The 21,681-nt window shown below is 46.4% G+C and overlaps 1 protein-coding gene across 1 annotated transcript; it reads right to left on the bottom strand.

Annotated features, from left to right (window-relative positions):
• Positions 1–1,192: 1,192 nt before the first annotated feature.
• ATP6V1B2 (ATPase H+ transporting V1 subunit B2) lies at positions 1,193–19,893 on the bottom strand. Its single transcript, XM_058820364.1, has 14 exons — positions 19,710–19,893; positions 16,220–16,275; positions 15,207–15,305; positions 13,286–13,379; positions 13,113–13,190; positions 11,306–11,445; positions 11,100–11,201; positions 9,942–10,039; positions 8,729–8,852; positions 7,722–7,872; positions 3,760–3,842; positions 3,573–3,677; positions 2,721–2,850; positions 1,193–2,636 (listed from the first exon to the last, which is right to left on the bottom strand). The coding sequence occupies exons 1-14, from the start codon at positions 19,849–19,851 to the stop codon at positions 2,500–2,502; spliced, it is 1,539 nt and encodes a 512-aa protein (XP_058676347.1). The 5' UTR covers positions 19,852–19,893; the 3' UTR covers positions 1,193–2,499.
• Positions 19,894–21,681: the final 1,788 nt, after the last annotated feature.

The following is a 21,681-nucleotide window of genomic DNA, read 5'->3' on the forward strand; positions in this document are numbered from 1 at the left end:
CAGCTTTGGTTTGGTCATTGCTGGGTTTGCAATTCCTGGGTTTGGGTTGTCGATTCCTGGGTTTGCCATTGCCAGCTTTGGTTGGGTCATTGCTGGGTTTGCAATTCCTGGGTTTGGGTTGTCGATTCCTGGGTTTGCCATTGCCAGCTTTGGTTTGGTCATTGCTGGGTTTGCCCATTCCTGGGTTTTCTATTCCTGGGTTTGATTTGTTCATTCCTGGGTTTGGTTTGGCCATTCCTGTGTTTGCCACTCCTGCCTTTGCCATTCCCGGGTTTGGTTTGGTCATTCCTGGTTTTGCCCATTCCTAGGTCTGTTCATTCCCATGTTTGGTTTGGGCATTTCTGGTTTTGTTATTTCTGGGCTTGCCCATTCCCAGGTTTGCCATTTTTGGGTTTACTTTGGTCATTCCTGGCTTTGGTTTGCTCAATCCTGGTTTTGTTCATTTCCCGCAGTTCCATGACCTGGTTTGGTCATTCCTACTTTTGTTCATTCCTGGGTTTGGTTTGGTTTGCCGATTCCAGGTTTGCCCATTCCTGGGTTTAATTTGCTCATTCCTGGGTTTGATTTGCCCATTCCTGGGTTTAATTTGCTCATTCCTGGGTTTGATTTGCCCATTCCTGGGTTTAATTTGCTCATTCCTGGGTTTGATTTGCCCATTCCAGGTTTGCCCATTCCTGGGTTTAATTTGCTCATTCCTGGGTTTGATTTACCCATTCCTGGGTTTGCCCATTCCAGGGTTTGATTTGCCCATTCTTGGGTTTGCTTTGCCCATCCCTGGGTTTCCAGGGCCCTGTGCAGGCTCAGTCTGTCCCCCCCTGGTCCAGGGTCTCTCCTAACCCTGTAACCTGTCCAGGGTGATGAAGGCTCTGGGCTCACTGACCCCCCCACCCCAGGGCTGATCACACCCAAACCCCCAGCCCAAGAGGGGCCTGAGCTGATTTTCCAGGAGTTTGAGGTTCCCAAGGCTCCCCCAGCAGAGGGAGGGAGGGAGGTGAGCACAGAGGGATCACATTCCCTGTGCATTCCTGCAAAGCCTTTCCCCGTGACTTCGGCTGAAGGTCAAACCCTCCTCCTCCTCCTCAGGGACAATGTGGGGGTGGCTCCAGTGACCCTGAATCCACACTGGAGCTGCTCCATTCCCATTCCCAGGGACAGGAACACCCCAAGTGAATTTTCACCACCAAAGCTCCCGTTTGTTTAACACCTTCCATATTTAATTTATTTAGAGATTTCTCTACATTAAAGTGTTTTCATGCCAAGGCTTCTGCCCTCCCATCCTGACCTCAGGAAAAAGAGACTGGACACAGCTTTGGGTGGAATGCACTGGAATCAAGTCGCTGCTGCAGCCACAGAGAACACGGGACAAACCGGAGAACTGCACATGGGGACGTCAGGGAAAGCTGGAATTTGCACATTCCAGTCATGTTAGCACCTTCCCAGACACTGCAGGGAGGTGCAACATGCTCTGCTGAGCCAGCCCAGGGCTCAGACTACAGGAAAGCCTGGAAAAAGCAAGGAATTGATGGAATTGTGCCAGCAGCAGCAGCGGGCCCAGAGCCTCAGCTGAACCTGTTGGAAAAGGAACAACACGGAATTGCCCAGCCAGGACTGCAGAGTTTGGGAATGCTGAGGCAAATCTGTGCCTGGAGTGCAAACCACAACAGCTCCAGCCATGGCACACCTGGAGCAGGTTGGAAATATCCCTTCTGACATTAAAAGCTGCCTTTTTTATCAGCTCCTGTTGCCTTGTGTGTGCAGGCCATGGTTTAAAAGCTGAGCTCACACCAGCAGACCTAAGCCAGGTTTTAGGTTGGTTTTCAGCTCTCAGGATTCCCCTCAGCAGCAGCACAAAGCCTTGAAGCACCAACAGCTGTGGTGACAATTCTGAGCCCAAACTGAGCTGCTGGTTCTGTTTGGCATCTCCAGAATCCAACCAAAAGAGGGTGAAGGAGGAAATTTACTCTGCAAACTTCAATTTAAAACCTGCAGTTCAATAATTAAGCTTGACCCTGGTCATTTCAGGTAGCACCTCAGTGGCCTTTGTCCTCTGAAAGGACAAGGACTTTTCCACCTTTGCTGGAAGCGTCACCTCCACATCCTTTCAGAATGTGCAGCCCTGGTTACAAACCTGCATTTTTCACCAAGGAATGTTGTCACATTTGTTGCCACCAAGGAATGCAAGTTACATTTCCTCTTTCATTTTTTCTAACCCACGGTTTCAAAGTGAAGGTTTGCAATTTCTGGTCACGCTCAGCACCTTGAGAACCCCACAAAAAGCTCATTTCAAAGCCCAAACCTCATGGTGGCTTATTGCACATTTTCACAGCATCCTCCTGGAGATGCAGCCTGTGGGAGAAGGGATAATTTTCCAAACTGCTCTCAGTTGGGAACACCGCCACAAGTGTCACCTGCTGCTGGGTGGAGCTGGGAGGGCAACAGGGAAACACCAACACATGGAAAAGGAAACCAAACCACAGAGCAGGGGCACGAGGAGCCGGGCTAGTGCTTGGCATCCCGAGGGTAGAACTCGGCCAGGGTGCTCTGGGGGATCCTCTTGAGCATCTCCTTGGGGAAGATCCTGAGCAGCTGCCAGCCGATGTCCAGCGTCTCGAACACCGTGCGGTTCTCGTAGGGCCCTGCGGGGACACGAGGGGCAGGGAGTGGCACAAGGAACACCCTGGTGTGATCCCTGCCCCACTGGGAGCTGCTGCCAGCCTTACCCTGAGCGATGAAGTTCTTCTCAAACTTCTGCAGGAACTCCAGGTACAGGAGATCATCAGAGGTCAGCGCTTCCTCGCCCACCACGGCCTTCATGGCCTGCACGTCCTTGCCGATGGCGTAGCACGCGTACTGGGGGGGGAAAGGGGGCTCAGGGAGCCTGGCAGGGCCCTCAAACCTCATCATCATCACCTCATGCCACCCCTGCCATGCCAGGGACACCTCCCTCTGCCCCAGCTTGTCCCAGCCTGGCACTGCAGGGATACACGGGCAGCCACGGCTTCTCTGGGAATTCCAGCCAGGAATTCTTTCCCAATATCCCATCCATTCCTGCCCTCTGGCAGTGGGTTCCATTCCCTGTGTCCTGTCCCCAGTCCCTCCCCAGCTCTCCTGGTGCTGCTCTGCGAATTCCAGCCCAGGAACTCCTTCCCAATATCCCATCCATTCCTACCCTCTGGCAGTGGGTTCCATTCTCTGTGTTCTGTCCCTCCATCCCTCATCCCCAGTCCCTCCCCAGCTCTCCTGGTGCTGCTCTGGGAATTCCAGCCCAGCCCCTCACAGCCAGGAACTCCCAGTTCCCAATATCCCATCCATCCCTGCCCTCTGGCAATGGAAGCCATTTCCTGTGTCCTGTCCTCCCCAGATCTCCTTGGATCCCCTTCAGGCCCTGGAAGTGGCTCTGAGCTCCCTCCATGTGAACACCCCCAGCTCGGCTGTCCCCTCCTCTGGAATCATCCACAATTCCTCTTCAAACTCAAAACCTCTCACTGAACACTCGGCCAAGGCTTAGTGAAAGCAGCCTCAGGAATGTTCTGGATGCCTCAGCTGGGCAGCCCAGGGGGTTCTGTACCCACCAGCTGGTTGGACACATCAGCGTGGTCCTTCCTGGTCATCCCCTCGCCGATGGCCGACTTCATCAGCCGGGACAGGGAGGGCAGCACGTTGATGGGAGGGTAAATCTGGGGGAGAACACCCAGAATTAACAGGAATCCTTCAAAATCAGAATAACCCCAAGCACCTTGAGAGCAATGAGGCACACACCTGCCTGTTGTGCAGCTGTCTGTCCACGTAGATCTGTCCCTCAGTGATGTAGCCAGTCAAGTCAGGGATGGGATGAGTAATATCTGTGAAAAAAAAAAAAAAAAGGTTTTGAAAATTTTCAGCCTTTTTTATATCCATTTTAGCACTGAGCTGCAGGTTGCCAGGTGACTTCAGCAATTATTCCCTCCACAAATCCCAAGTGTTCTTGGATGAGCACCAAGCCTGAGCCCTCAAAGGGCAGAACATTTTTAGCAGAAAGCACCAAAACCTGGAGCAGGAAAGAAACCTAAAGGCCCCAGGACTGCTGTGCTGCTGGGTGACCCCAAGGCAGCTCTTGGAGATTTATTTCACACCCAAGATAGCTCAGCTACCTCAGATGGCATAAGATCAGCAGGATGGCTGCTGTGGTGGTGTTGGAAACAAAAAGGTTTTAATACAAGGCAAAATAACAAACTCTTTACAGAGAAAATACCGAGCCAGGTGCAAGACATTCTTCCTCCTGGTAAAACACCTCACAAAAGTGATTTATTTCTTTGTTCTCTTCTTTTTCTAGTGAATTGCCCAGGTGGGACTTTTTGGCTTCGTCCAATTGGGAATCCTTAAATTTGAGGTGAAGTCCCCCAGGTTCTGTAAGATGCCTTTTTCACCTAAACCTCTCAACTTCTCTCTTTAGGGCACAAAGGACAGTTTTGTCACTCTGTCAACAAGAGGCACATTCCCACAGGGACTCAGCAATTAGTTCTCCTTTAGTTTGAGGTGGAGTCCTGAGACTTCAGAACAAACCCAGGTCCTGTGAGAGGCCTTTTTCACCTAAACTTCTTTCCTTTTTAAGGGGAAAAAGGACAGTTTTGTCACTCAGTCAGTAACAGCCACATTCCTACAGTGAATTCCTACACCAATTTGCTCTCCTTAAATTTGAGGTGAAATCCCCCAAGCCCATGAGATGCCTTTTTGACCTCATCAAGGAAAGAAACTTCTGAGCTTCTTTCCTTTTTGAGGGGACATGGGACAGCTTTGCCACTCTGTCAACAAGAGGCACAATCCTACAGTGACTCACCAATTTGCTTCCCTTAAGTTTGAAGTGAAATTCTGAGACTTCAGAACAAACCCAGGTCCTATGAGAGGCCTTTTTCACCTAAACCTCTAAACTTCTTCCCTTTTTAGGGCACAAAGGACAGTTTTGTCACTCAGTCAACAAGAGGCACATTCCTCCAGGGACTCATGGCATATTCCCACAGGGACTCAGCAATTAGCTCTCCTCAAATTTGAGGTGAAGTCCTGAGACTTCAGAACAAACCCAGATCCTATGAGATGCCTTTTTCACCTAATCAAGGAAAGAAACTTCTGAGCTTCTTTCCTTTTTGAGGGGACAAAGGACAGTTGTGTTATTCAGTCAACAAGAGCCACATTCCTACAGTGAATTCCTACACCAATTAGGTCTCCTTAAATTTGAGGTGAAATCCCCAAAGTCCTATGAGATGCCTTTTTCACCTAAACCTCTAAACTTCTTTCCTTTTTAATGGGATAAAGGACAGTTTTGTCACTCTGTCAACAAGAGGCACATCCTACAGGCACTCACCGATTTGCTCTCCTTAAGTTTGAGGTGAAATCCTGAGACCTCAGAACAAACCCAGGTCCTATGAGATGTCTTTTTCACCTGATCAAGGAAAGAAACTTCTGGGCTTCTTTCCTTTTTGAGGGGACAAAGGACAGTTGTGTCATTCAGTCAACAAGAGACACATTCCTCCAGGGACTCACCAATTTGCTCTCCTTAAGTTTGAGGTGAAGTTCCCCAGGTTCTATGAGAGGCCTTTTCCACTTAAACCTCTAAACTTCTTTCCTTTTTAAGGGGACAAAGGACAGTTTTGTCACTCAGGAGGCACATTCCTACAGTGACTCACCAATTTGCTCTCCTTAAGTTTGAGGTGAAGTCCCCCAGGTTCTATGAGAGGCCTTTTCCACTTAAACCTCTAAATTTCCTTCCTTTTTGAGGGGACAAAGGACAGTTTTGTCACTCAGGAGGCACATTCCTACAGTGACTCACCAACTTGCTCTCCTTAAGTTTGAGGTGAAGTTCCCCAGATCCTATGAGAGGCATTTTTCACCTAAACCTCATAACTTCTTTCCTTTTTAAGGGGACAAAGGACAGTTTTGTCACTCTATCAACAAGAGGCACATTCCTCCAGGGACTCGAGGCACAATCCTACAGTGAATTCCTACACCAATTTGCTCTCAAGTCTGAGGTGAAGTCATGAGACTTCAGAACAAACCCAGGTCCTATGAGAGGCCTTTTCCACTTAAACCTCTAAATTTCCTTCCTTTTGGAGGGGACAAAGGACAGTTTTGTCACTCAGTCAACAAGAGGCACATTCCTCCAGGGACTGGAGGCACATTGCGACATTTACTCAGCAATTTGCTCTCCTTAAGTTTGAGGTGGAGTCCTGAGACTTCAGAATAACCCCAGGTCCTATGAGATGCCTTTTTCATGGAGGAAAGAAATTTCTGGGCTTCTTTCCTTTTTGAGGGGACAAAGGACAGTTTTGTCACTCAGGAGGCACATTCCTACAGTGACTCACCAACTTGCTCTCCTTAAGTTTGAGGTGAAGTTCCCCAGATCCTATGAGAGGCATTTTTCACCTAAACCTCGTAACTTCTTTCCTTTTTAAGGGGACAAAGGACAGTTTTGTCACTCTATCAACAAGAGGCACATTCCTCCAGGGACTCGAGGCACAATCCTACAGTGAATTCCTACACCAATTTGCTCTCAAGTCTGAGGTGAAGTCATGAGACTTCAGAACAAACCCAGGTCCTATGAGAGGCCTTTTCCACTTAAACCTCTAAATTTCCTTCCTTTTGGAGGGGACAAAGGACAGTTTTGTCACTCAGTCAACAAGAGGCACATTCCTCCAGGGACTGGAGGCACATTGCGACATTTACTCAGCAATTTGCTCTCCTTAAGTTTGAGGTGGAGTCCTGAGACTTCAGAATAACCCCAGGTCCTATGAGATGCCTTTTTCATGGAGGAAAGAAATTTCTGGGCTTCTTTCCTTTTTGAGGGGACAAAGGACAGTTTTGTCACTCAGGAGGCACATTCCTACAGTGACTCACCAACTTGCTCTCCTTAAGTTTGAGGTGAAGTTCCCCAGATCCTATGAGAGGCATTTTTCACCTAAACCTCGTAACTTCTTTCCTTTTTAAGGGGACAAAGGACAGTTTTGTCACTCGATCAACAAGAGGCACATTCCTCCAGGGACTCGAGGCACAATCCTACAGTGAATTCCTACACCAATTTGCTCTCAAGTTTGAGGTGAAGTCCCGAGACTTCAGAATAACCCCAGGTCCTATGAGAGGCATTTTTCACCAAAACCTCGTAACTTCTTTCCTTTTTAAGGGGACAAAGGATGTGGGATCTCAGCACCTCAGGATGGAGGTGCAGAGAGGCCGAGACCACCCTTGGGGGGTTCGAGAGTCTTAGAATGCTGCTAGAAGTGTCTGGTAGCTGGACTTTGATCTGACACAGGAGACGAGACTTGTATGAGGACTGAAAGGAATTCACTGAGTGAATGGTGAAGAGATAAGTTAATTAAAGTGTAAAACACAGAGTTTAAGATTTTAGTACAGAAGAGTCTAAAAAGGTAAGATGGAAGAATTGGGGCGTGTCTTGTTCTTCTTCTTCTTCTTCTTCTTAGCTTCCATCTTCTGTGGTGGTAGTGGCACTTTGAGATTAGTTATTACTAAAAGTGCACTAGTTAATAAGAGTAGAAGGTATTAGAGAAAAATGATAAATATTGTACACGTAACTTCGAGTATAAAGATAAGTGACCGCTTCAAAAACTCACAGTGTGCTTATAGCTGACTTACTGTGCAAACTTCTATCAAGCTGAAAAAAAATCTTTTAGATAAACAATTAATAAACACCAAGACTGAAACAAGACTCCAGGCACATTTTCACAAGGACTCACCGTCGTTGGGCATGGTGAGGATGGGGATCTGGGTGATGGAGCCGTTCCTGCCCTCCACACGCCCGGCACGCTCGTAGATGGTGGCCAGGTCGGTGTACATGTAGCCAGGGAAGCCTCGGCGCCCAGGCACCTCCTCCCGAGCTGCTGACACCTGGACAGCCACAAAAATGTGAAAAAAAAAAGAGTAATTATTAGCTTTCGGCAAATATTCAAATGAATATTATATGTGTTGTGTTAGAAAGTTATGCTGTATTAATTCTCTTAAAATTATAGTTTTAGGTTATGAGAGGAATGGTGGATTTGTCTTTGCAAACGAGCTGTGGGGCTGCTGGGAGATAAAACCAGCACTGGGAGATCAAAGAAACAATGGGAAGGATTCCACTGATGGATGAATGGAAAAAGAGATTTGCTTTTATAAATAAACTTTAGGTTTGCTGATAAATGAAATTAGACATTGAAAGATGAAAGAAACAATGGAGAAGAAAAGCCTCTAAATTCTGAAAGAATTAAAAATTAAAAGGGAGAAAGAAATCTTCGAGAAATCTTCAGTATCAGGCGTATCGAGGAGTCTGAACCTCTCAAGTACCTCAGCTAATGGGGAAAAACCCCTAAATTCGTTAAGAATCAAAAATGAAAAGGGAGTGTTATACATTAGAGGGGAATCTTTGGGATCAGGTGTTCTGGGGAGTCTGAACCTCTCAAGCACCTCAGAAATGGGGAAAGAGAGAAGGGAAATGTGGCTGGAAATTGAGATAAAAAGGGAGGCTGCATCCCAGGCTGCTCCAAGCCCTGTGTCCAACCTGGCCTTGGACATTTCCAGGGCTGGAATTGCCACCAGTGAAATAAATCCCAGCCCACCAAGGATCACCTAAAATCCTCACTGGCTGCTCCCAACCATCCCAATGAACATTAATTCCAACAGCTCGAGCAGCAGCTCAGCTCCTCACTTCAGAGCACCCCTTTCTGCCAACACCCCCATTAATTAACACCTTAATGAGCACACACACCTCTCGGAGAGCCTCAGCATAGGAGCTCATGTCTGTCAGGATGACCAGCACGTGTTTCTCACACTGGTAGGCCAGGAACTCTGCCGTGGTCAGCGCCAGCCGGGGCGTGATGATGCGCTCAATGCTGCAACACAAACTGCTGTCACCTGCAGGGACACCTGAGAGCCACACCTGGGGCTGCCTGGCACCACTGCAGCTCCAGTGCAGCCCCTGCAGCTCCAGCGCTGCCCCTGCATGTAGGAATGATGGGTGGTAGCACGGTTGGGATGGATGAAGACGAGAGATCTCTGAAGCCAGGGCGTGGAATTTGGGGTTTATTGTAAAGGGCCCTGCTGGGAGCTGCCAGGCACAGCTCAGAGCAGGGCTGAGAGAGGAGAGGGGTAGAGAGGATGAGAGGGTGAGAGAGTAAAAGGGTAAGAGCTAAGAGAGCAAATTTCCCATTCCAATACAATAAATCATCTTCTGTGTTGAATATTCTAATTCTCACTAACCAATCCAGTACAAGATACAAATCCTACAGTGTTGTGGTGTGCTGTAATGTCCCATTTTAGACTTCCAGGTCACTTCCCCAGGTGTGCCTATACCTCTCTCCCTTGCCCCTTGCCCCCATGCTGAGTGAGTCCTGTCAATCAGGCTTAACATTCCAGCAAGGCGTCGTGTGGTTGGTCAAGTTCAAGCATTTCCATACAGCCTATAAGAATCATTACATCACCATCCTGTGTTACATTTTAAACCCTACAAACTCCTCTTTGGGCCCTTCTGCCAAGCTGTAGGGTCTGCTATGAGCCTTGGAGCTGTCTGCAAGCAGAGGGTGTTGTTCCATCCAAAGGGGATCACCTTCAGCCAGCCACACCATTGTTTTCCAGTTGTTCAGTAACTGAGGGATCTCAAAGCTTGCTTTCATTTCAATCTCGCTTATAATTTCCATATTCTCAAAATCTTTTGCCAGACCTTATCATATTGATAAGGTTTTCCTGTTTCATCTTCCCCAACATCTGCAGCAGCTCCAGCACCTTTGCACCTGGAGCAGCATTTTAGCTGCACCACCAGCACTGCACTCGCAGCTCCATCAGAATTTCACTTCCAGTGTTGCTGCCACAAAGCCCCACCCCACAAGTGGCACCTGCACAACCCCCCCAGAAGGCTCTGTGCCCCCCAGAAGGCTCTGTGCCCCCCAGGTGTTTGTCCTGCCCCCTCAGGGGGTGCCACTCACGTGGGGTCGTTGGCCAGGTTCAGGAACAGGCACACGTTGTCCATGGAGCCGTTCTCCTCAAAGTCCGACTTGAAGAACCGAGCGGTTTCCATGTTCACCTAAAGCACAGCTCTGGGTTGGACCTGGCTCATTTCCCCACCAATTAAGGGCTGATGAGCTCATTAATAACCCACTGCAAAGATCTCCAGCCATCAGGTTCCTCTACCCTGTCAGAGTGAGCAAATTCTGGAATTCCAGGCTGGAGATCAAGTCTGAGGTGTTTTATCCTGACCAGCCAGGCTTTGTTGGGATCATGGAATGGTTTGGGTGGGGAGGAACCCCAAAAACCCCTCTGTGGGAATCCACAAAATCAGAGGGTTTTGGGAAAGCTGCAAAAGGCCTCAGAGGCAGCAGAACTGTGATCAGAGCTGAGCAGCAGCCATGAGATTGGTCAGCAGAGAAATTATTTAAACTGTAGAAAAGCAAGGACAAATAGAACAATGGACTGTGTATTAATGCTTGTCTAGAATAACTCTCTAAGCTGCAGAGAAGTTTATCTAGAGAGATATTGGGAAGGTTAAAGATTAATAATGGAGTTCTGTTCATTGTGTTTAAGGCTCACAAGCAGGGATTGTATTTGAAATAAGCAAGCATTGTTTAACCAAAGGTACCTGTGCTTATAGTGGTTGGATGGAACTACTGTCAATGTGCTTTTGCTTTGTGTGATTGGTCAAAAAACTTTTAAAGTGAGTTGTAACATGAAGTTTTTTGGCCTGCTGCCTGGGATGTGAGCTGCTGGCATCTTCCCATTGTCATAACCATGGAATGGGAGTGATGCTGGAAAATAAAACAGCTCAAGGCACGTTCCCAGCAGTCCCATCTCGTTCGCATCTGTAAATCGTCACCCTCTGTAAATAATCACCCTGTGTAAACAGTCACCATCCAGTGCCATGGGCAGGGACACCTCTCACCATCCCAGGGTGCTCCAAGCCTCACCCAGCCCTGCACACTTCAAGGATGAGGCAGCCACAGCTTCTCTGAGCAGCCTGTCCAGAGGCAGATCCAGCCTTGGGGATTCTTTAATTCCACACACACACACAAAAGCTGCTCAGGCCTCAGCCACTCTCAGAATGTCCCTGATTCCTGCAGCCCAACCTTCCCCCAGCTCTGTGGGCTCACCCCCATGGCAGCAAAGACGATGGCAAAGTTCTCCTCGCTGTAATCCATCACATCTTTGGATTTCTTCACCAAGCCAGCCTGGCGACAGATCTGAGCTGCGATCTAGGCAAGAAACACCCCAAGGTTTGCACCTGATGCTGTCCCACAGCCCAGAATTAAATTTATTTTGGCTCCCACCAGGTTTAGAGCAGCTCTGAGGACCTTACCTCATTGTGGGGCAGCCCAGCAGCTGAGAAAATGGGGATTTTCTGGCCCCTGGCAATGCTGTTCATGCCATCGATGGCAGAAATGCCAGTCTGGATCATTTCCTCTGGGTAGATCCGGCACTGGGGGTTGATTGGCTGGCCTGTGGGATTGTGGAGAGAACACAATGTTACTCCCTGGGCACTCAAAGAGCATCTTGCAAACGCTGCAGGAAATTTTCTGCTCCCTCATCTCCCTGCACTTGGGTAATTTAATTAGAATTTGGTCATACACATACTCAAAAATGAGTGGAAACCCCAATATGACACCAACAGATCTTCACCTGCACCTGGTCACACTTTTCAAGACATTGCTGTTAAATGCTCATTTCAGGGGTAAAAATTATTGAAAACTCTGCCAGGTAATCAGAATTTCAGCTTTAGGTGTTGTAGAATTAAGTCTACAAATAACAAAGAGCATCTTTCAAACACTGCAGAAAATTTTTTGCTCCATCTCCCTGCACTTGGGTAATTTAATTAGAATTTGGTGCCATACACAAACTCAAAAATAGAAATCCCATTGTGACACCAACAGATCTTTAGCTGCACCTGGTCACACCTGATCTTTCAAAATTCTGCTGTTAAATGCTCATTTCAGGGGTAAAAATTATTGAAAACTCTGCCAGGTTATCAGAATTTCACCTTTAGGTGCTGTAGATTAAGTTTTCAAATAACAAAGAGCAACTTTCAAACAATGCAGAAAATTTTTTGCTCCATCTCCCTGCACTTGGATAATTTAATTAGAATTTGGTGCTATACACAAACTCAAAAATGAGATTAAACCCCACTGTGACACCAACAGATCTTCACCTGCACCTGGTCACACCTTTCAAGACACTGCTGTTAAATGCTCATTTCAGTGGTTAAAATTATTGAAAACTCTGCCAGGTTATCAGAATTTCAGCTTTAGGTGTTGTAGAATTAAGTCTACAAATAACAAAGAGTATCTTTCAAACACTGCAGAAAATTTCTTGGGTAATTTAATTAGAATTTGGTGCCACACACGTACTCAAAAATGAGATTAAACCCCACTGTGACACCAACAGATCCTCACCTGCACCTGGTCACACCTTTCAAGACATTGCTGTTAAATGCTCATTTCAGGGGTAAAAATTATTCAAAACTCTGCCAGGTTATCAGATTTCAGCTTTAGGTGCTGTAGATTAAGTTTACAAATAACAAAGAGCATCTTTCAAACATTGCAAAAAAGTTTTTGGGTAATTTAATTAGAATTTGATGCCATAAACAAACTCAAAAATACAAATCCCACTGTGACACCAACAGATCTTTAGCTGCACCTGGTCACACCTGATCTTTCAAAATTCTGCTGCTAAATGCTCATGTCAGTGGTAAAAATTATTTAATCTTCTGCCAGGTTATCAGAATTTCACCTTTATGTGCTGTAGATTAAGTTTACAAATAACAAAGAGAATTCACACCTGACCTTTCAAAACTGAAGTTAAATGTTCATGTCAGTGGTAAGAATGATTTAAACTCTGCCAGGTTATCAGCATTTCACCTCAAATAACAAAGAGCATCTTTCAAACATTGCAGAAAATTTTCTGCTCCCTCACTCCCTGCACTTGCATAATTTAATTAGAATTTGGTGCCATTCACATACTCAAAAATGAGAATAAGCAACTCCCAAGTTAGATCTTGTGTTGTAATATATAACAAATAGAGTTAGTTCTTGTGTTCAAAGATATAAATTCAGCTGTAACACAGCAGGTTTGATTTTATTCCCCCTCAGAAAAAAGGATTAAGAACAAACCCATAATGTCCAGGAAATCCTCAGCCAAGACAATGGGACCTCTGTCTATGGGTTTTCCTGACCCATTGAACACTCTGCCTATAGGAAAGAGCAAGAAAAATGAGAATTATTGTGAAAAGCAGAAAAATTTGAATAATTCTGTTCACTGCCCACATCCACAGGTAAATCCTCACCAAGCATGTCCTCTGAGACCGGGGTTCTCAGGATGTCCCCAGTGAACTCACAGGAGGTTTTCTTGGCATCAATCCCTGAAGTGCCTTCAAATACCTGCAAATGCAGCAGGGAAAATAAAAATCAACCACAGGAAAGGAGTTTTGTGCTTCACAAAGTAACTCCTGAATGCTGCTGCACCTGCAGCCTCAGGGCACAAAGCAGGAGCTGCTCTGAAAGGGCTGCAAGAGCTGGTGGAAAACACCACAAAAAAATCTTGTTTTTCAAAAAAACCCTGAATTTTATCAGCAACGGCCACCAAACCTGGTGTAATTCCTTGGATCTCAAGTGGCAAGTTTTTCAGATGCAATCATGTGAACAATAAAACAGATTTTTAGGAGAAATATTTAAAATATCAGCATGGGGTTGATCTGGAATCCAACACTGCAAATTCCAGGGGATTCCTTTAATCCAGCATCAAAGGAATCCAGGGGGGTGGAAATAAATGGAAATAAATCCAGTGAAAATGGAAACAAAAATGTCATTGTGCATGGTCAGAAATCTTCTCAAATTATCGATGCCACCTGCACTGGAACAAGCAGGTGATTTTGTTGTTTCCATTGAAAAAGAACAAAGCTCCAGGCAGGTTTGATTTGGTTTGGGGCTCATCCTGATGAAGTAATGATGGGAAAGAGCTTCCTAAAAATCCTAAATTCTATCAGGAATTGGTGCAATTCCTTGGATCTCAAGTGGCAAGTTCTTCGGATTCAATAATGTGAAAAAGAAAAAGCTTTTTAGGAGAAATATTTAAAATATCAGCACGGGGTTGATCTGGAATCCAACACTGCAAATTCCAGGGGATTCCTTTAATCCAGCATCAAAGGAATCCAGGGGGGTGGAAATAAATGGAAATAAATCCAGTGAAAATGGAAACAAAAATGTCATTGTGCATGGTCAGAAATCTCCTCAAATTATCGATGCCACCTGCACTGGAACAAGCAGGTGATTTTGTTGTTTTCATTGAAAAAGAACAAAGCTCCAGGCAGGTTTGATTTGGTTTGGGGCTCATCCTGATGAAGTAATGATGGGAAAGAGCTTCCTAAAAAATCCTAAATTCTATCAGCAACAAGCACCAAACTTGGTGCAATTCCTTGGATCTCAAGTGGCAAGTTCTTCGGATTCAATAATGTGAAAAAGAAAAAGCTTTTTAGGAGAAATATTTAAAATATCAGCACGGGGATGATCTGGAATCCAACACTGCAAATTCCAGGGGGTTCCTTTAATCCAGCATCAAAGGAATCCAGTGGGGGTTGGAAATAAATGGAAATAAATCCAGTGGGGTACAAATAAATGCAGAGGGAGTGGAAACAAGAATGTCATTGTGCATGGTCAGAAATCTTCTCAAATTATCGATGCCACCTGCACTGGAACAAGCAGGTGATTTTGTTGTTTCCATTGAAAAAGAACAAAGCTCCAGGCAGGTTTGATTTGGTTTGGGGCTCATCCTGATGAAGTAATGATGGGAAAGAGCTTCCTAAAAATCCTAAATTCTATCAGGAATTGGTGCAATTCCTTGGATCTCAAGTGGCAAGTTCTTCGGATTCAATAATGTGAAAAAGAAAAAACTTTTTAGGAGAAATATTTAAAATATCAGCACGGGGTTGATCTGGAATCCAACACTGCAAATTCCAGGGGATTCCTTTAATCCAGCATCAAAGGAATCCAGGGGGGTGGAAATAAATGGAAATAAATCCAGTGAAAATGGAAACAAAAATGTCATTGTGCACGGTCAGAAATCTTCTCAAATTATCGATGCCACCTGCACTGGAACAAGCAGGTGATTTTGTTGTTTCCATTGAAAAAGAACAAAGCTCCAGGCAGGTTTGATTTGGTTTGGGGCTCATCCTGATGAATTAATGATGGGAAAGAGCTTCCTGCTCCTACCTGAACCACAGCTTTGGAGCCACTGACTTCCAGCACCTGCCCGCTCCTCCTGGTGCCATCGGGCAGGGTCAGGTGCACGATCTCGGCGTACCTGGGGAACTGAGGGGGCACAGGGAGGAGGGAAGGGGTTAAACTGCAGCCAGAAAACAAAAATCATCACCCTCCCCACCTAGTTTCTTAAAAATTACTCTGTTTTTTATGAATAATTTATCATCTGAATCAAACTCCTGCCCAGGATATGAAATCTCTAAAGTGAAAGGTATTTCTGTGTGAGTATTTGGATGGTTGGAGATGCCAGAATTAGTTCTAAAATCTCCAAATTGTGGCAGAAAGACTCAGTGCAGCCTCTGCACAAGAAGAAAAACCTGCAGATTTGCCTGAAAAGAAGCCAGGAGTGTCCACAGCTTCCTTTTCCAGATGTGGAAACAGAAAGGTTGGGAGCAAAGCAGACAGCTTTAATTCAGCTTGGGAATTCATCAGCATTGCAGGGTTTGGGAAAACTCAAACTCTGCTTCCTTTCTTCCCCCAAGAAAGGAAAACTCAAACTTTGCTTCCTTCCTTTCCTCAAAAAAGGAAAGAAAAACTCAAATTCTGCTTCCTTTCTTCCCCCAAGAAAGAAAAACTCAAACTCTGCTTCCTTCCCTTCCCCCAAGAAAGGAAAGAAAAAACCAAATTCTGCTTCCTTTCCTTCCCCAAGAAAGGAAAGAAAAACCCAAATTCTGCTTCCTTTCCTCAAAAAAGGAAAGAAAAACTCAAACTCTGCTTCCTTCCTTCCCCCAAGAAAGAAAAACTCAAACTCTGCTTCCTTTCCTCAAGAAAGGAAAGGAAAACTCAAACTCTGCTTCCTTTCTCCCTTTCCTCCTGCCTCAGAGGAATTTCCCACTCCCATTCATCCCAGCAGTCAGAAACGCACCAAGGTGGCTCTGGGGAGCTTCCCAGCAGGTGGATTTATCTTTCCCAGCTTTTCCTGGCAATTCTCCCTCCAAAATCTCCATCAACAGCTGAGAATTTACCTTAACCTGGTCCAGGATAACCAGGGGCCCGTTCACACCTGACACGGTTTTGTAAGCTGCAAAAAAAGCACAGGGCAGGGTCAGGAATGGGAACTTCCTCAGGAACATCCCAGACCCCATTTCCCACATCCCAGACCCCATTTCATTCCATTTTCCAGACCCCATTTCCCACATCCTAATTCCCATTTCATTCCATTTTCCAGATTCCATTTCCCACATCCTAATTCCCATTTCATCCCTTCCCACATTCCATTTCCCATTTCATTCCATTTTCCAGATTCCATTTCCCACTTCCCATTTCCTACTTCCAATTTCATCCCTTCCCACATCCCATTTCCCCCCTTCCCCATTCAATCCCATTTTCCAGATTCCAGTTCCTACTTCATCCCTTCCCACATTCCATTTCCCATTTAATCCCATTTTCCAGATTCCAGTTCCTACTTCATCCCTTCCCACATCCCAGTTCCCACTTCCAATTTCATCCCTTCCCACATCCCAGACCCCATTTCCCACATCCTAATTCCCATTTCATCCCTTCCCACATTCCATTTCCCATTTCATTCCATTTTCCAGATTCCATTTCCCACTTCCAATTTCATCCCTTCCCACATCCCATTCCCCCTTTCCCCATTCAATCCCATTTTCCAGATTCCAGTTCCTACTTCATCCCTTCTCACATCCCATTTCCCACTTCCAATTTTATCCCTTCCCACATCCCAGACCCCATTTCCCACATCCTAATTCCCATTTCATTCAATTTTCCAGATTCCATTTCCCACATCCCAATTCCCATTTCATCCCTTCCCACATTCCATTTCCCACTTCATCCCTTCCAACATCCCACATCCCAATTCCCATTTCATCCCTTCCCACATCCCAATTCCCATTTCATCCCTTCCCACATTCCATTTCCCATTTCATTCCATTTTCCAGATTCCATTTCCCACATCCCAATTCCCATTTTATCCCTTCCCACATCCCAGTTCCCATTTCCCACATCCTAATTCCCATTTCATCCCTTCCCACATTCCATTTCCCACATCCTAATTCCCATTTTATCCCTTCCCACATCCCAGTTCCCATTTCTCACATCCCCAGGATCCCAAATCCCAGCAGATAGGAATGGGGAATGGGATTGGGAACAGGAACAAGCAATGGGATTGGAAACAGGGAATGGGAACAGGACATAGGGAATGGGATTGGGAACAGGACATGGGGAAATAGGGAATGGGATGTGGAACAGGGAACGGGGACAGGACTGGAAACCAGGATATAGGGAATGGGATTGGGAACTGGGAATGGAAACTGGGAACCAGGATATAGGGAATGGGATTGGGAACTGGGAATGGAAACTGGGAATGGGAAATGGAAACCAGGATATAGGGAATGGGATTGGGAACTGGGAATGGAAACTGGGAATGGGAAATGGAAACCAGGATATAGAAACTGGGAATGGGAAATGGAAACCAGGATATAGGGAATGGGATTGGGAACTGGGAATGGGAAATGGAAACCAGGATATAGGGAATGGGATTGGGAATGGAAACTGGGAATGGGAAATGGAAACCAGGATATAGAAACTGGGAATGGGAAATGGAAACCAGGATATAGGGAATGGGATTGGGAACTGGGAATGGGAAATGGAAACCAGGATATAGGGAATGGGATTGGGAATGGAAACTGGGAATGGGAAATGGAAACCAGGATATAGAAACTGGGAATGGGAAATGGAAACCAGGATATAGGGAATGGGATTGGGAACTGGGAATGGGAAATGGAAACCAGGATATAGGGAATGGGATTGGGAATGGAAACTGGGAATGGGAAATGGAAACCAGGATATAGAAACTGGGAATGGGAAATGGAAACCAGGATATAGGGAATGGGATTGGGAACAGGAAATGGAAACCAGGATATAGGGAATGGGATTGGGAACTGGGAATGGGAAATGGAAACCAGGATATAGGGAATGGGATTGGGAATTGGGAATGGAAACTGGGAATGGGAAATGGAAACCAGGATATAGGGAATGGGATTGGGAACTGGGAACAAGATTGGGAACAGGGAATGGGAACAGCACTGGGATCAGGAACAGGGAACCAGGATATAGGGAATGGGAACTGGGAAAGGGATTGGAAACAGCATTGGGAATGGCAACAGGGAATAGGAATGGGAACCAGGAATGGGATACAGGACACAGGGAATGGGGTTGGTAACAGGGAGTGGTATTGGGATAGAGGGAATGGGATTAGTAAAAGGGTATGGGGCTGGGATATAGGGAATGGGAACTGGGATAATCAAGAATGGGATCAGGAACCAGGACTGGGAACTGGAATATAAGGAATGGGAGAGGGAACAGGGAGAGGTATTGGCATATAAGAAATGGGATTAGTAACAGGGAATGGGGCTGGGAACTGGGATATGGGAATGGGATTGGGATAGTCAGGAATGGAACTGATAATGGGAACTTGGATACAGGGAATGGGGTTAGTAACAGGGAACTGTACTGGGATATTAGGAACGGGACTGGGAACTGGGATATAGGGAATGGGATTAGTAACAAGAATGGGATATTGGGATATAGAGAACGGGGCTGGGATAGCCAAGAACGTGATTGGGAACCAGGACTGAGATCCAGGAAATGGGGTCGGGAACGGGGCCAGGATATGGGGAATGAGAGCAGGGAATAGGGCAACAGGGAATGGGATTGGCAACAGGGAATGGGATAGAAGGGAACGGGATAATCAGGAAGGAACCAGGAATAGGGAATGGAAAAGCTGACCCTGGGTGAGGCATTTGATGTGGAAAGGCTGACCCTGAGTGAGACATTCCACCCCGTGACTGTCCCATGAGCTCTCCTTCCTCAATCGGCCTCTCGGGCAGTTCCACGGCAAACCAAAAGCAGCCCGGAACACTTCCCATTTTCCCAGTTCAGGGAAAATCCAAATCTCCCCGGAAAACCCTGGGGTGCCCCTGGCCCCAGCCCTGCCAGCAGCCTCTGCTCCAGGCAAAGCCCTGAACTGCAGCCATGGGTTTGGCTCCCAAACCTGGCGGAGATTCCCAAGGATCCGTGACCCAGGAGCTGCTGGGCAGCCCCTGCAGCTCCCGGTGCTATTCAGGGCACAGGCAAAGCCATTTAATGTAATTACAGCCACAAAATCACCTTCAAGCACTCTGATTTCTCCTCACTGCGCTGCCATAAAGCGATTTCACCAAAGCCCCGCATTTCCCCTTTTTCACCCGATTTCTCAATTCAGCGTTAAATACAGACACCATCCCACCGCCAGCACTTCCAGCTCCGGGAACAAACCCCGGCTTTCGGGAGGGACACGGGCCGCGTTAATTACGGTGTTAATCAGGGCGTTAAGTAACCCCGGCTGCTCTGAGGGGGTGGGCGAGCCGGCACTGCGGCCTGCCCGGGCCCGGCGCTGCGGCCCCCGAGGCGGGCGGATCCCCCCTCCCGCAGCCCCCCGGGTCGCCCCGCACTCACTGAGGCGCGGCTGGGACAGGAAATCGCGGGTCAGAGCCGCCGCCTGCTCGCGGGGCCCGCCGGGCCCGGCGCCGTTCACGGCCCCGCGAAGCGCCCGCACCGCCGCCATGTCGGACCGGCTGCTGAGGGGGCGGATGCGCATGCGCTGTTATAGCGAACACGGGGACACGCCCACCGACGCACGGGACACGCCCACTGACGCACGGGACACGCCCACCCGCGGAGAGGGGCGGGGCCGGAGCTGTCCCAGGTCCTGAAAGGGGAAAAGGAAAAGGAAAGTCAAAAAGGGAAGAGGAAAGGAAAAGGGAAAAAGGGAAAAGGAAGAGAAAGAGCAAGAGAAAGAGGGTAAAGGGAAAAGTAAAAGGAAAAGTACAAGGAAAGAGGAAAGGGAAGGTGAAGGGAAAAAGGAAGAGGAATAGGAAAAGGGAAAAGTAAAAGGAAAATGAAAAGGACAAGGAAATTGGAAAGGGAAGAGAAAGAGGAAAAGGAAGAGGGAAAAGTACAAGGAAGAGGGAAAAGGGAAAAGAAAAAAGGGAAAGGGAAAAAGGGAAAAGAAAAAAGGGAAAGGGAAAAGGAAAAACACAAGGAAAATAAAAGAAAAAGGGAAGAGGAAGAGGAAGGAAAAAGCTTAATTGTTAAGAATAAAAAAATTGCAGAGTCAAAAGGCGAAAGGTATGAGGAAAAAAGGAAAGAGAAAGGAAGAGGAAAATAAGGAAAAGGAATGAAGAAAAAATTTTAAAACTGTTAAAATAATAAGAGAGGAAAACAGCAAAAAAAGAAGAATAAAAGGCAAAAGGAAGGAAAAGAGAAGTAGAGCGAGGAAGCTGGAGCAGTGAGGCAGAACAGGTTGGGGTTTTAAATCAATCCCATCCCGCTGGCTGAGAACTGGAAATATTTGGGGAAAACATCTGCCAAGAGACCTGGGTGACTCTGCCTGGAGCAACAAGGAGGCAGAGAGACAGGAAACCTTCTGAGGAGGCTGCGAACAGAACAGATAACTGCACAGAAAGGGTTAAATGCAGAAAAACAGGAGGGGAAAAGGAAAAAAGGGGAAGGCGAAGGAGAATCGAGAGCCTTCTGTTGAGTTTGCAGGATCCCAAAGGAGGAATTGAGAATCTGACTCCATGTTCTTAGAAGGCCAATTTATTATTTTATGGTATTATATTATATTACATTACATTATGCTATACTAAAGAATAGAGAAAGGATACAGACAGAAGGCTAAAAGATAATAATGAAAACTTGTGACTCTCTGCAGAGTCCTGACACAGCCTGACTGTGATTAGTCATTAAGTTAAAACAATTCACCTGTTGGATAAACAATCTCCAACCACATTCCAAAGCAGCAAAACACAGGAGAAGCAAATCAGATAATTATTGTTTTCTTTTTTCTCTGAGGCTTCTCCGTTTCCCAGTGGAGAAATCCTGAGCAAAGATGATTTTTCCACAAAAAACGGCAGCGACAGCTCTGCGCTCCCTCAGCAGATGGTGCTGCTGCCCCGCTGTGAAAAGTGCAGATTAAATGGTTCTAGGCAGATATTTTCCGTCTGTATTGTATTGTGTTGATTATTAATGCTGTATTGACATTTTAATAGGATGATAAATGTAGTTTTGTGGTCAAAAGGTAACTTTTGTAGCTAAAATAGGAACTATGCATGTGGGATATCTCTTAAATAGAGGAATGAGGTACTTGCACCAGATAGCAGCCACAGGATACCTGAATCTTTCAGAGAAAATTAATTTATTGCTCCATTATCAGAAGAAATGAACTTCTTCCATTAACCCAGCTTTGCTTGCAGGCCAGCTGCCAAGCCCCTCCATAGCGGAGGAAAGGTGAATATGTTTAGGATTTATTCCCTCTCTCTGCAGTAAATCTCCGTGTCCTGCGTGAAGGATGGCGTCTTCCTCTGAGGGAAGAGCTTGGCAGAGAGTCTGCATTTTCTCCCACGGCTCCAGAGAGCAGATTTAAACT

Source organism: Ammospiza caudacuta, chromosome 26, assembly GCF_027887145.1.
Source record: "Ammospiza caudacuta isolate bAmmCau1 chromosome 26, bAmmCau1.pri, whole genome shotgun sequence".
NCBI lineage: Eukaryota > Metazoa > Chordata > Aves > Passeriformes > Passerellidae > Ammospiza > Ammospiza caudacuta.

Bases quoted from the DNA above. Each gene is read 5' to 3' on its own strand.
- ATP6V1B2 (XM_058820364.1), bottom strand. From the start codon at position 19,851: ATGCGCATCCGCCCCCTCAGCAGCCGGTCCGACATGGCGGCGGTGCGG. The intron at 13,380-15,206 runs GTAGGAGCAGGA...CTGCATTTGCAG, and splicing joins GCTCCAAAGCTGTGGTTCAG to GTATTTGAAGGCACTTCAGG. The intron at 11,202-11,305 runs GTAAGGTCCTCA...TTTCTTGCCTAG, and splicing joins CTGGGCTGCCCCACAATGAG to ATCGCAGCTCAGATCTGTCG.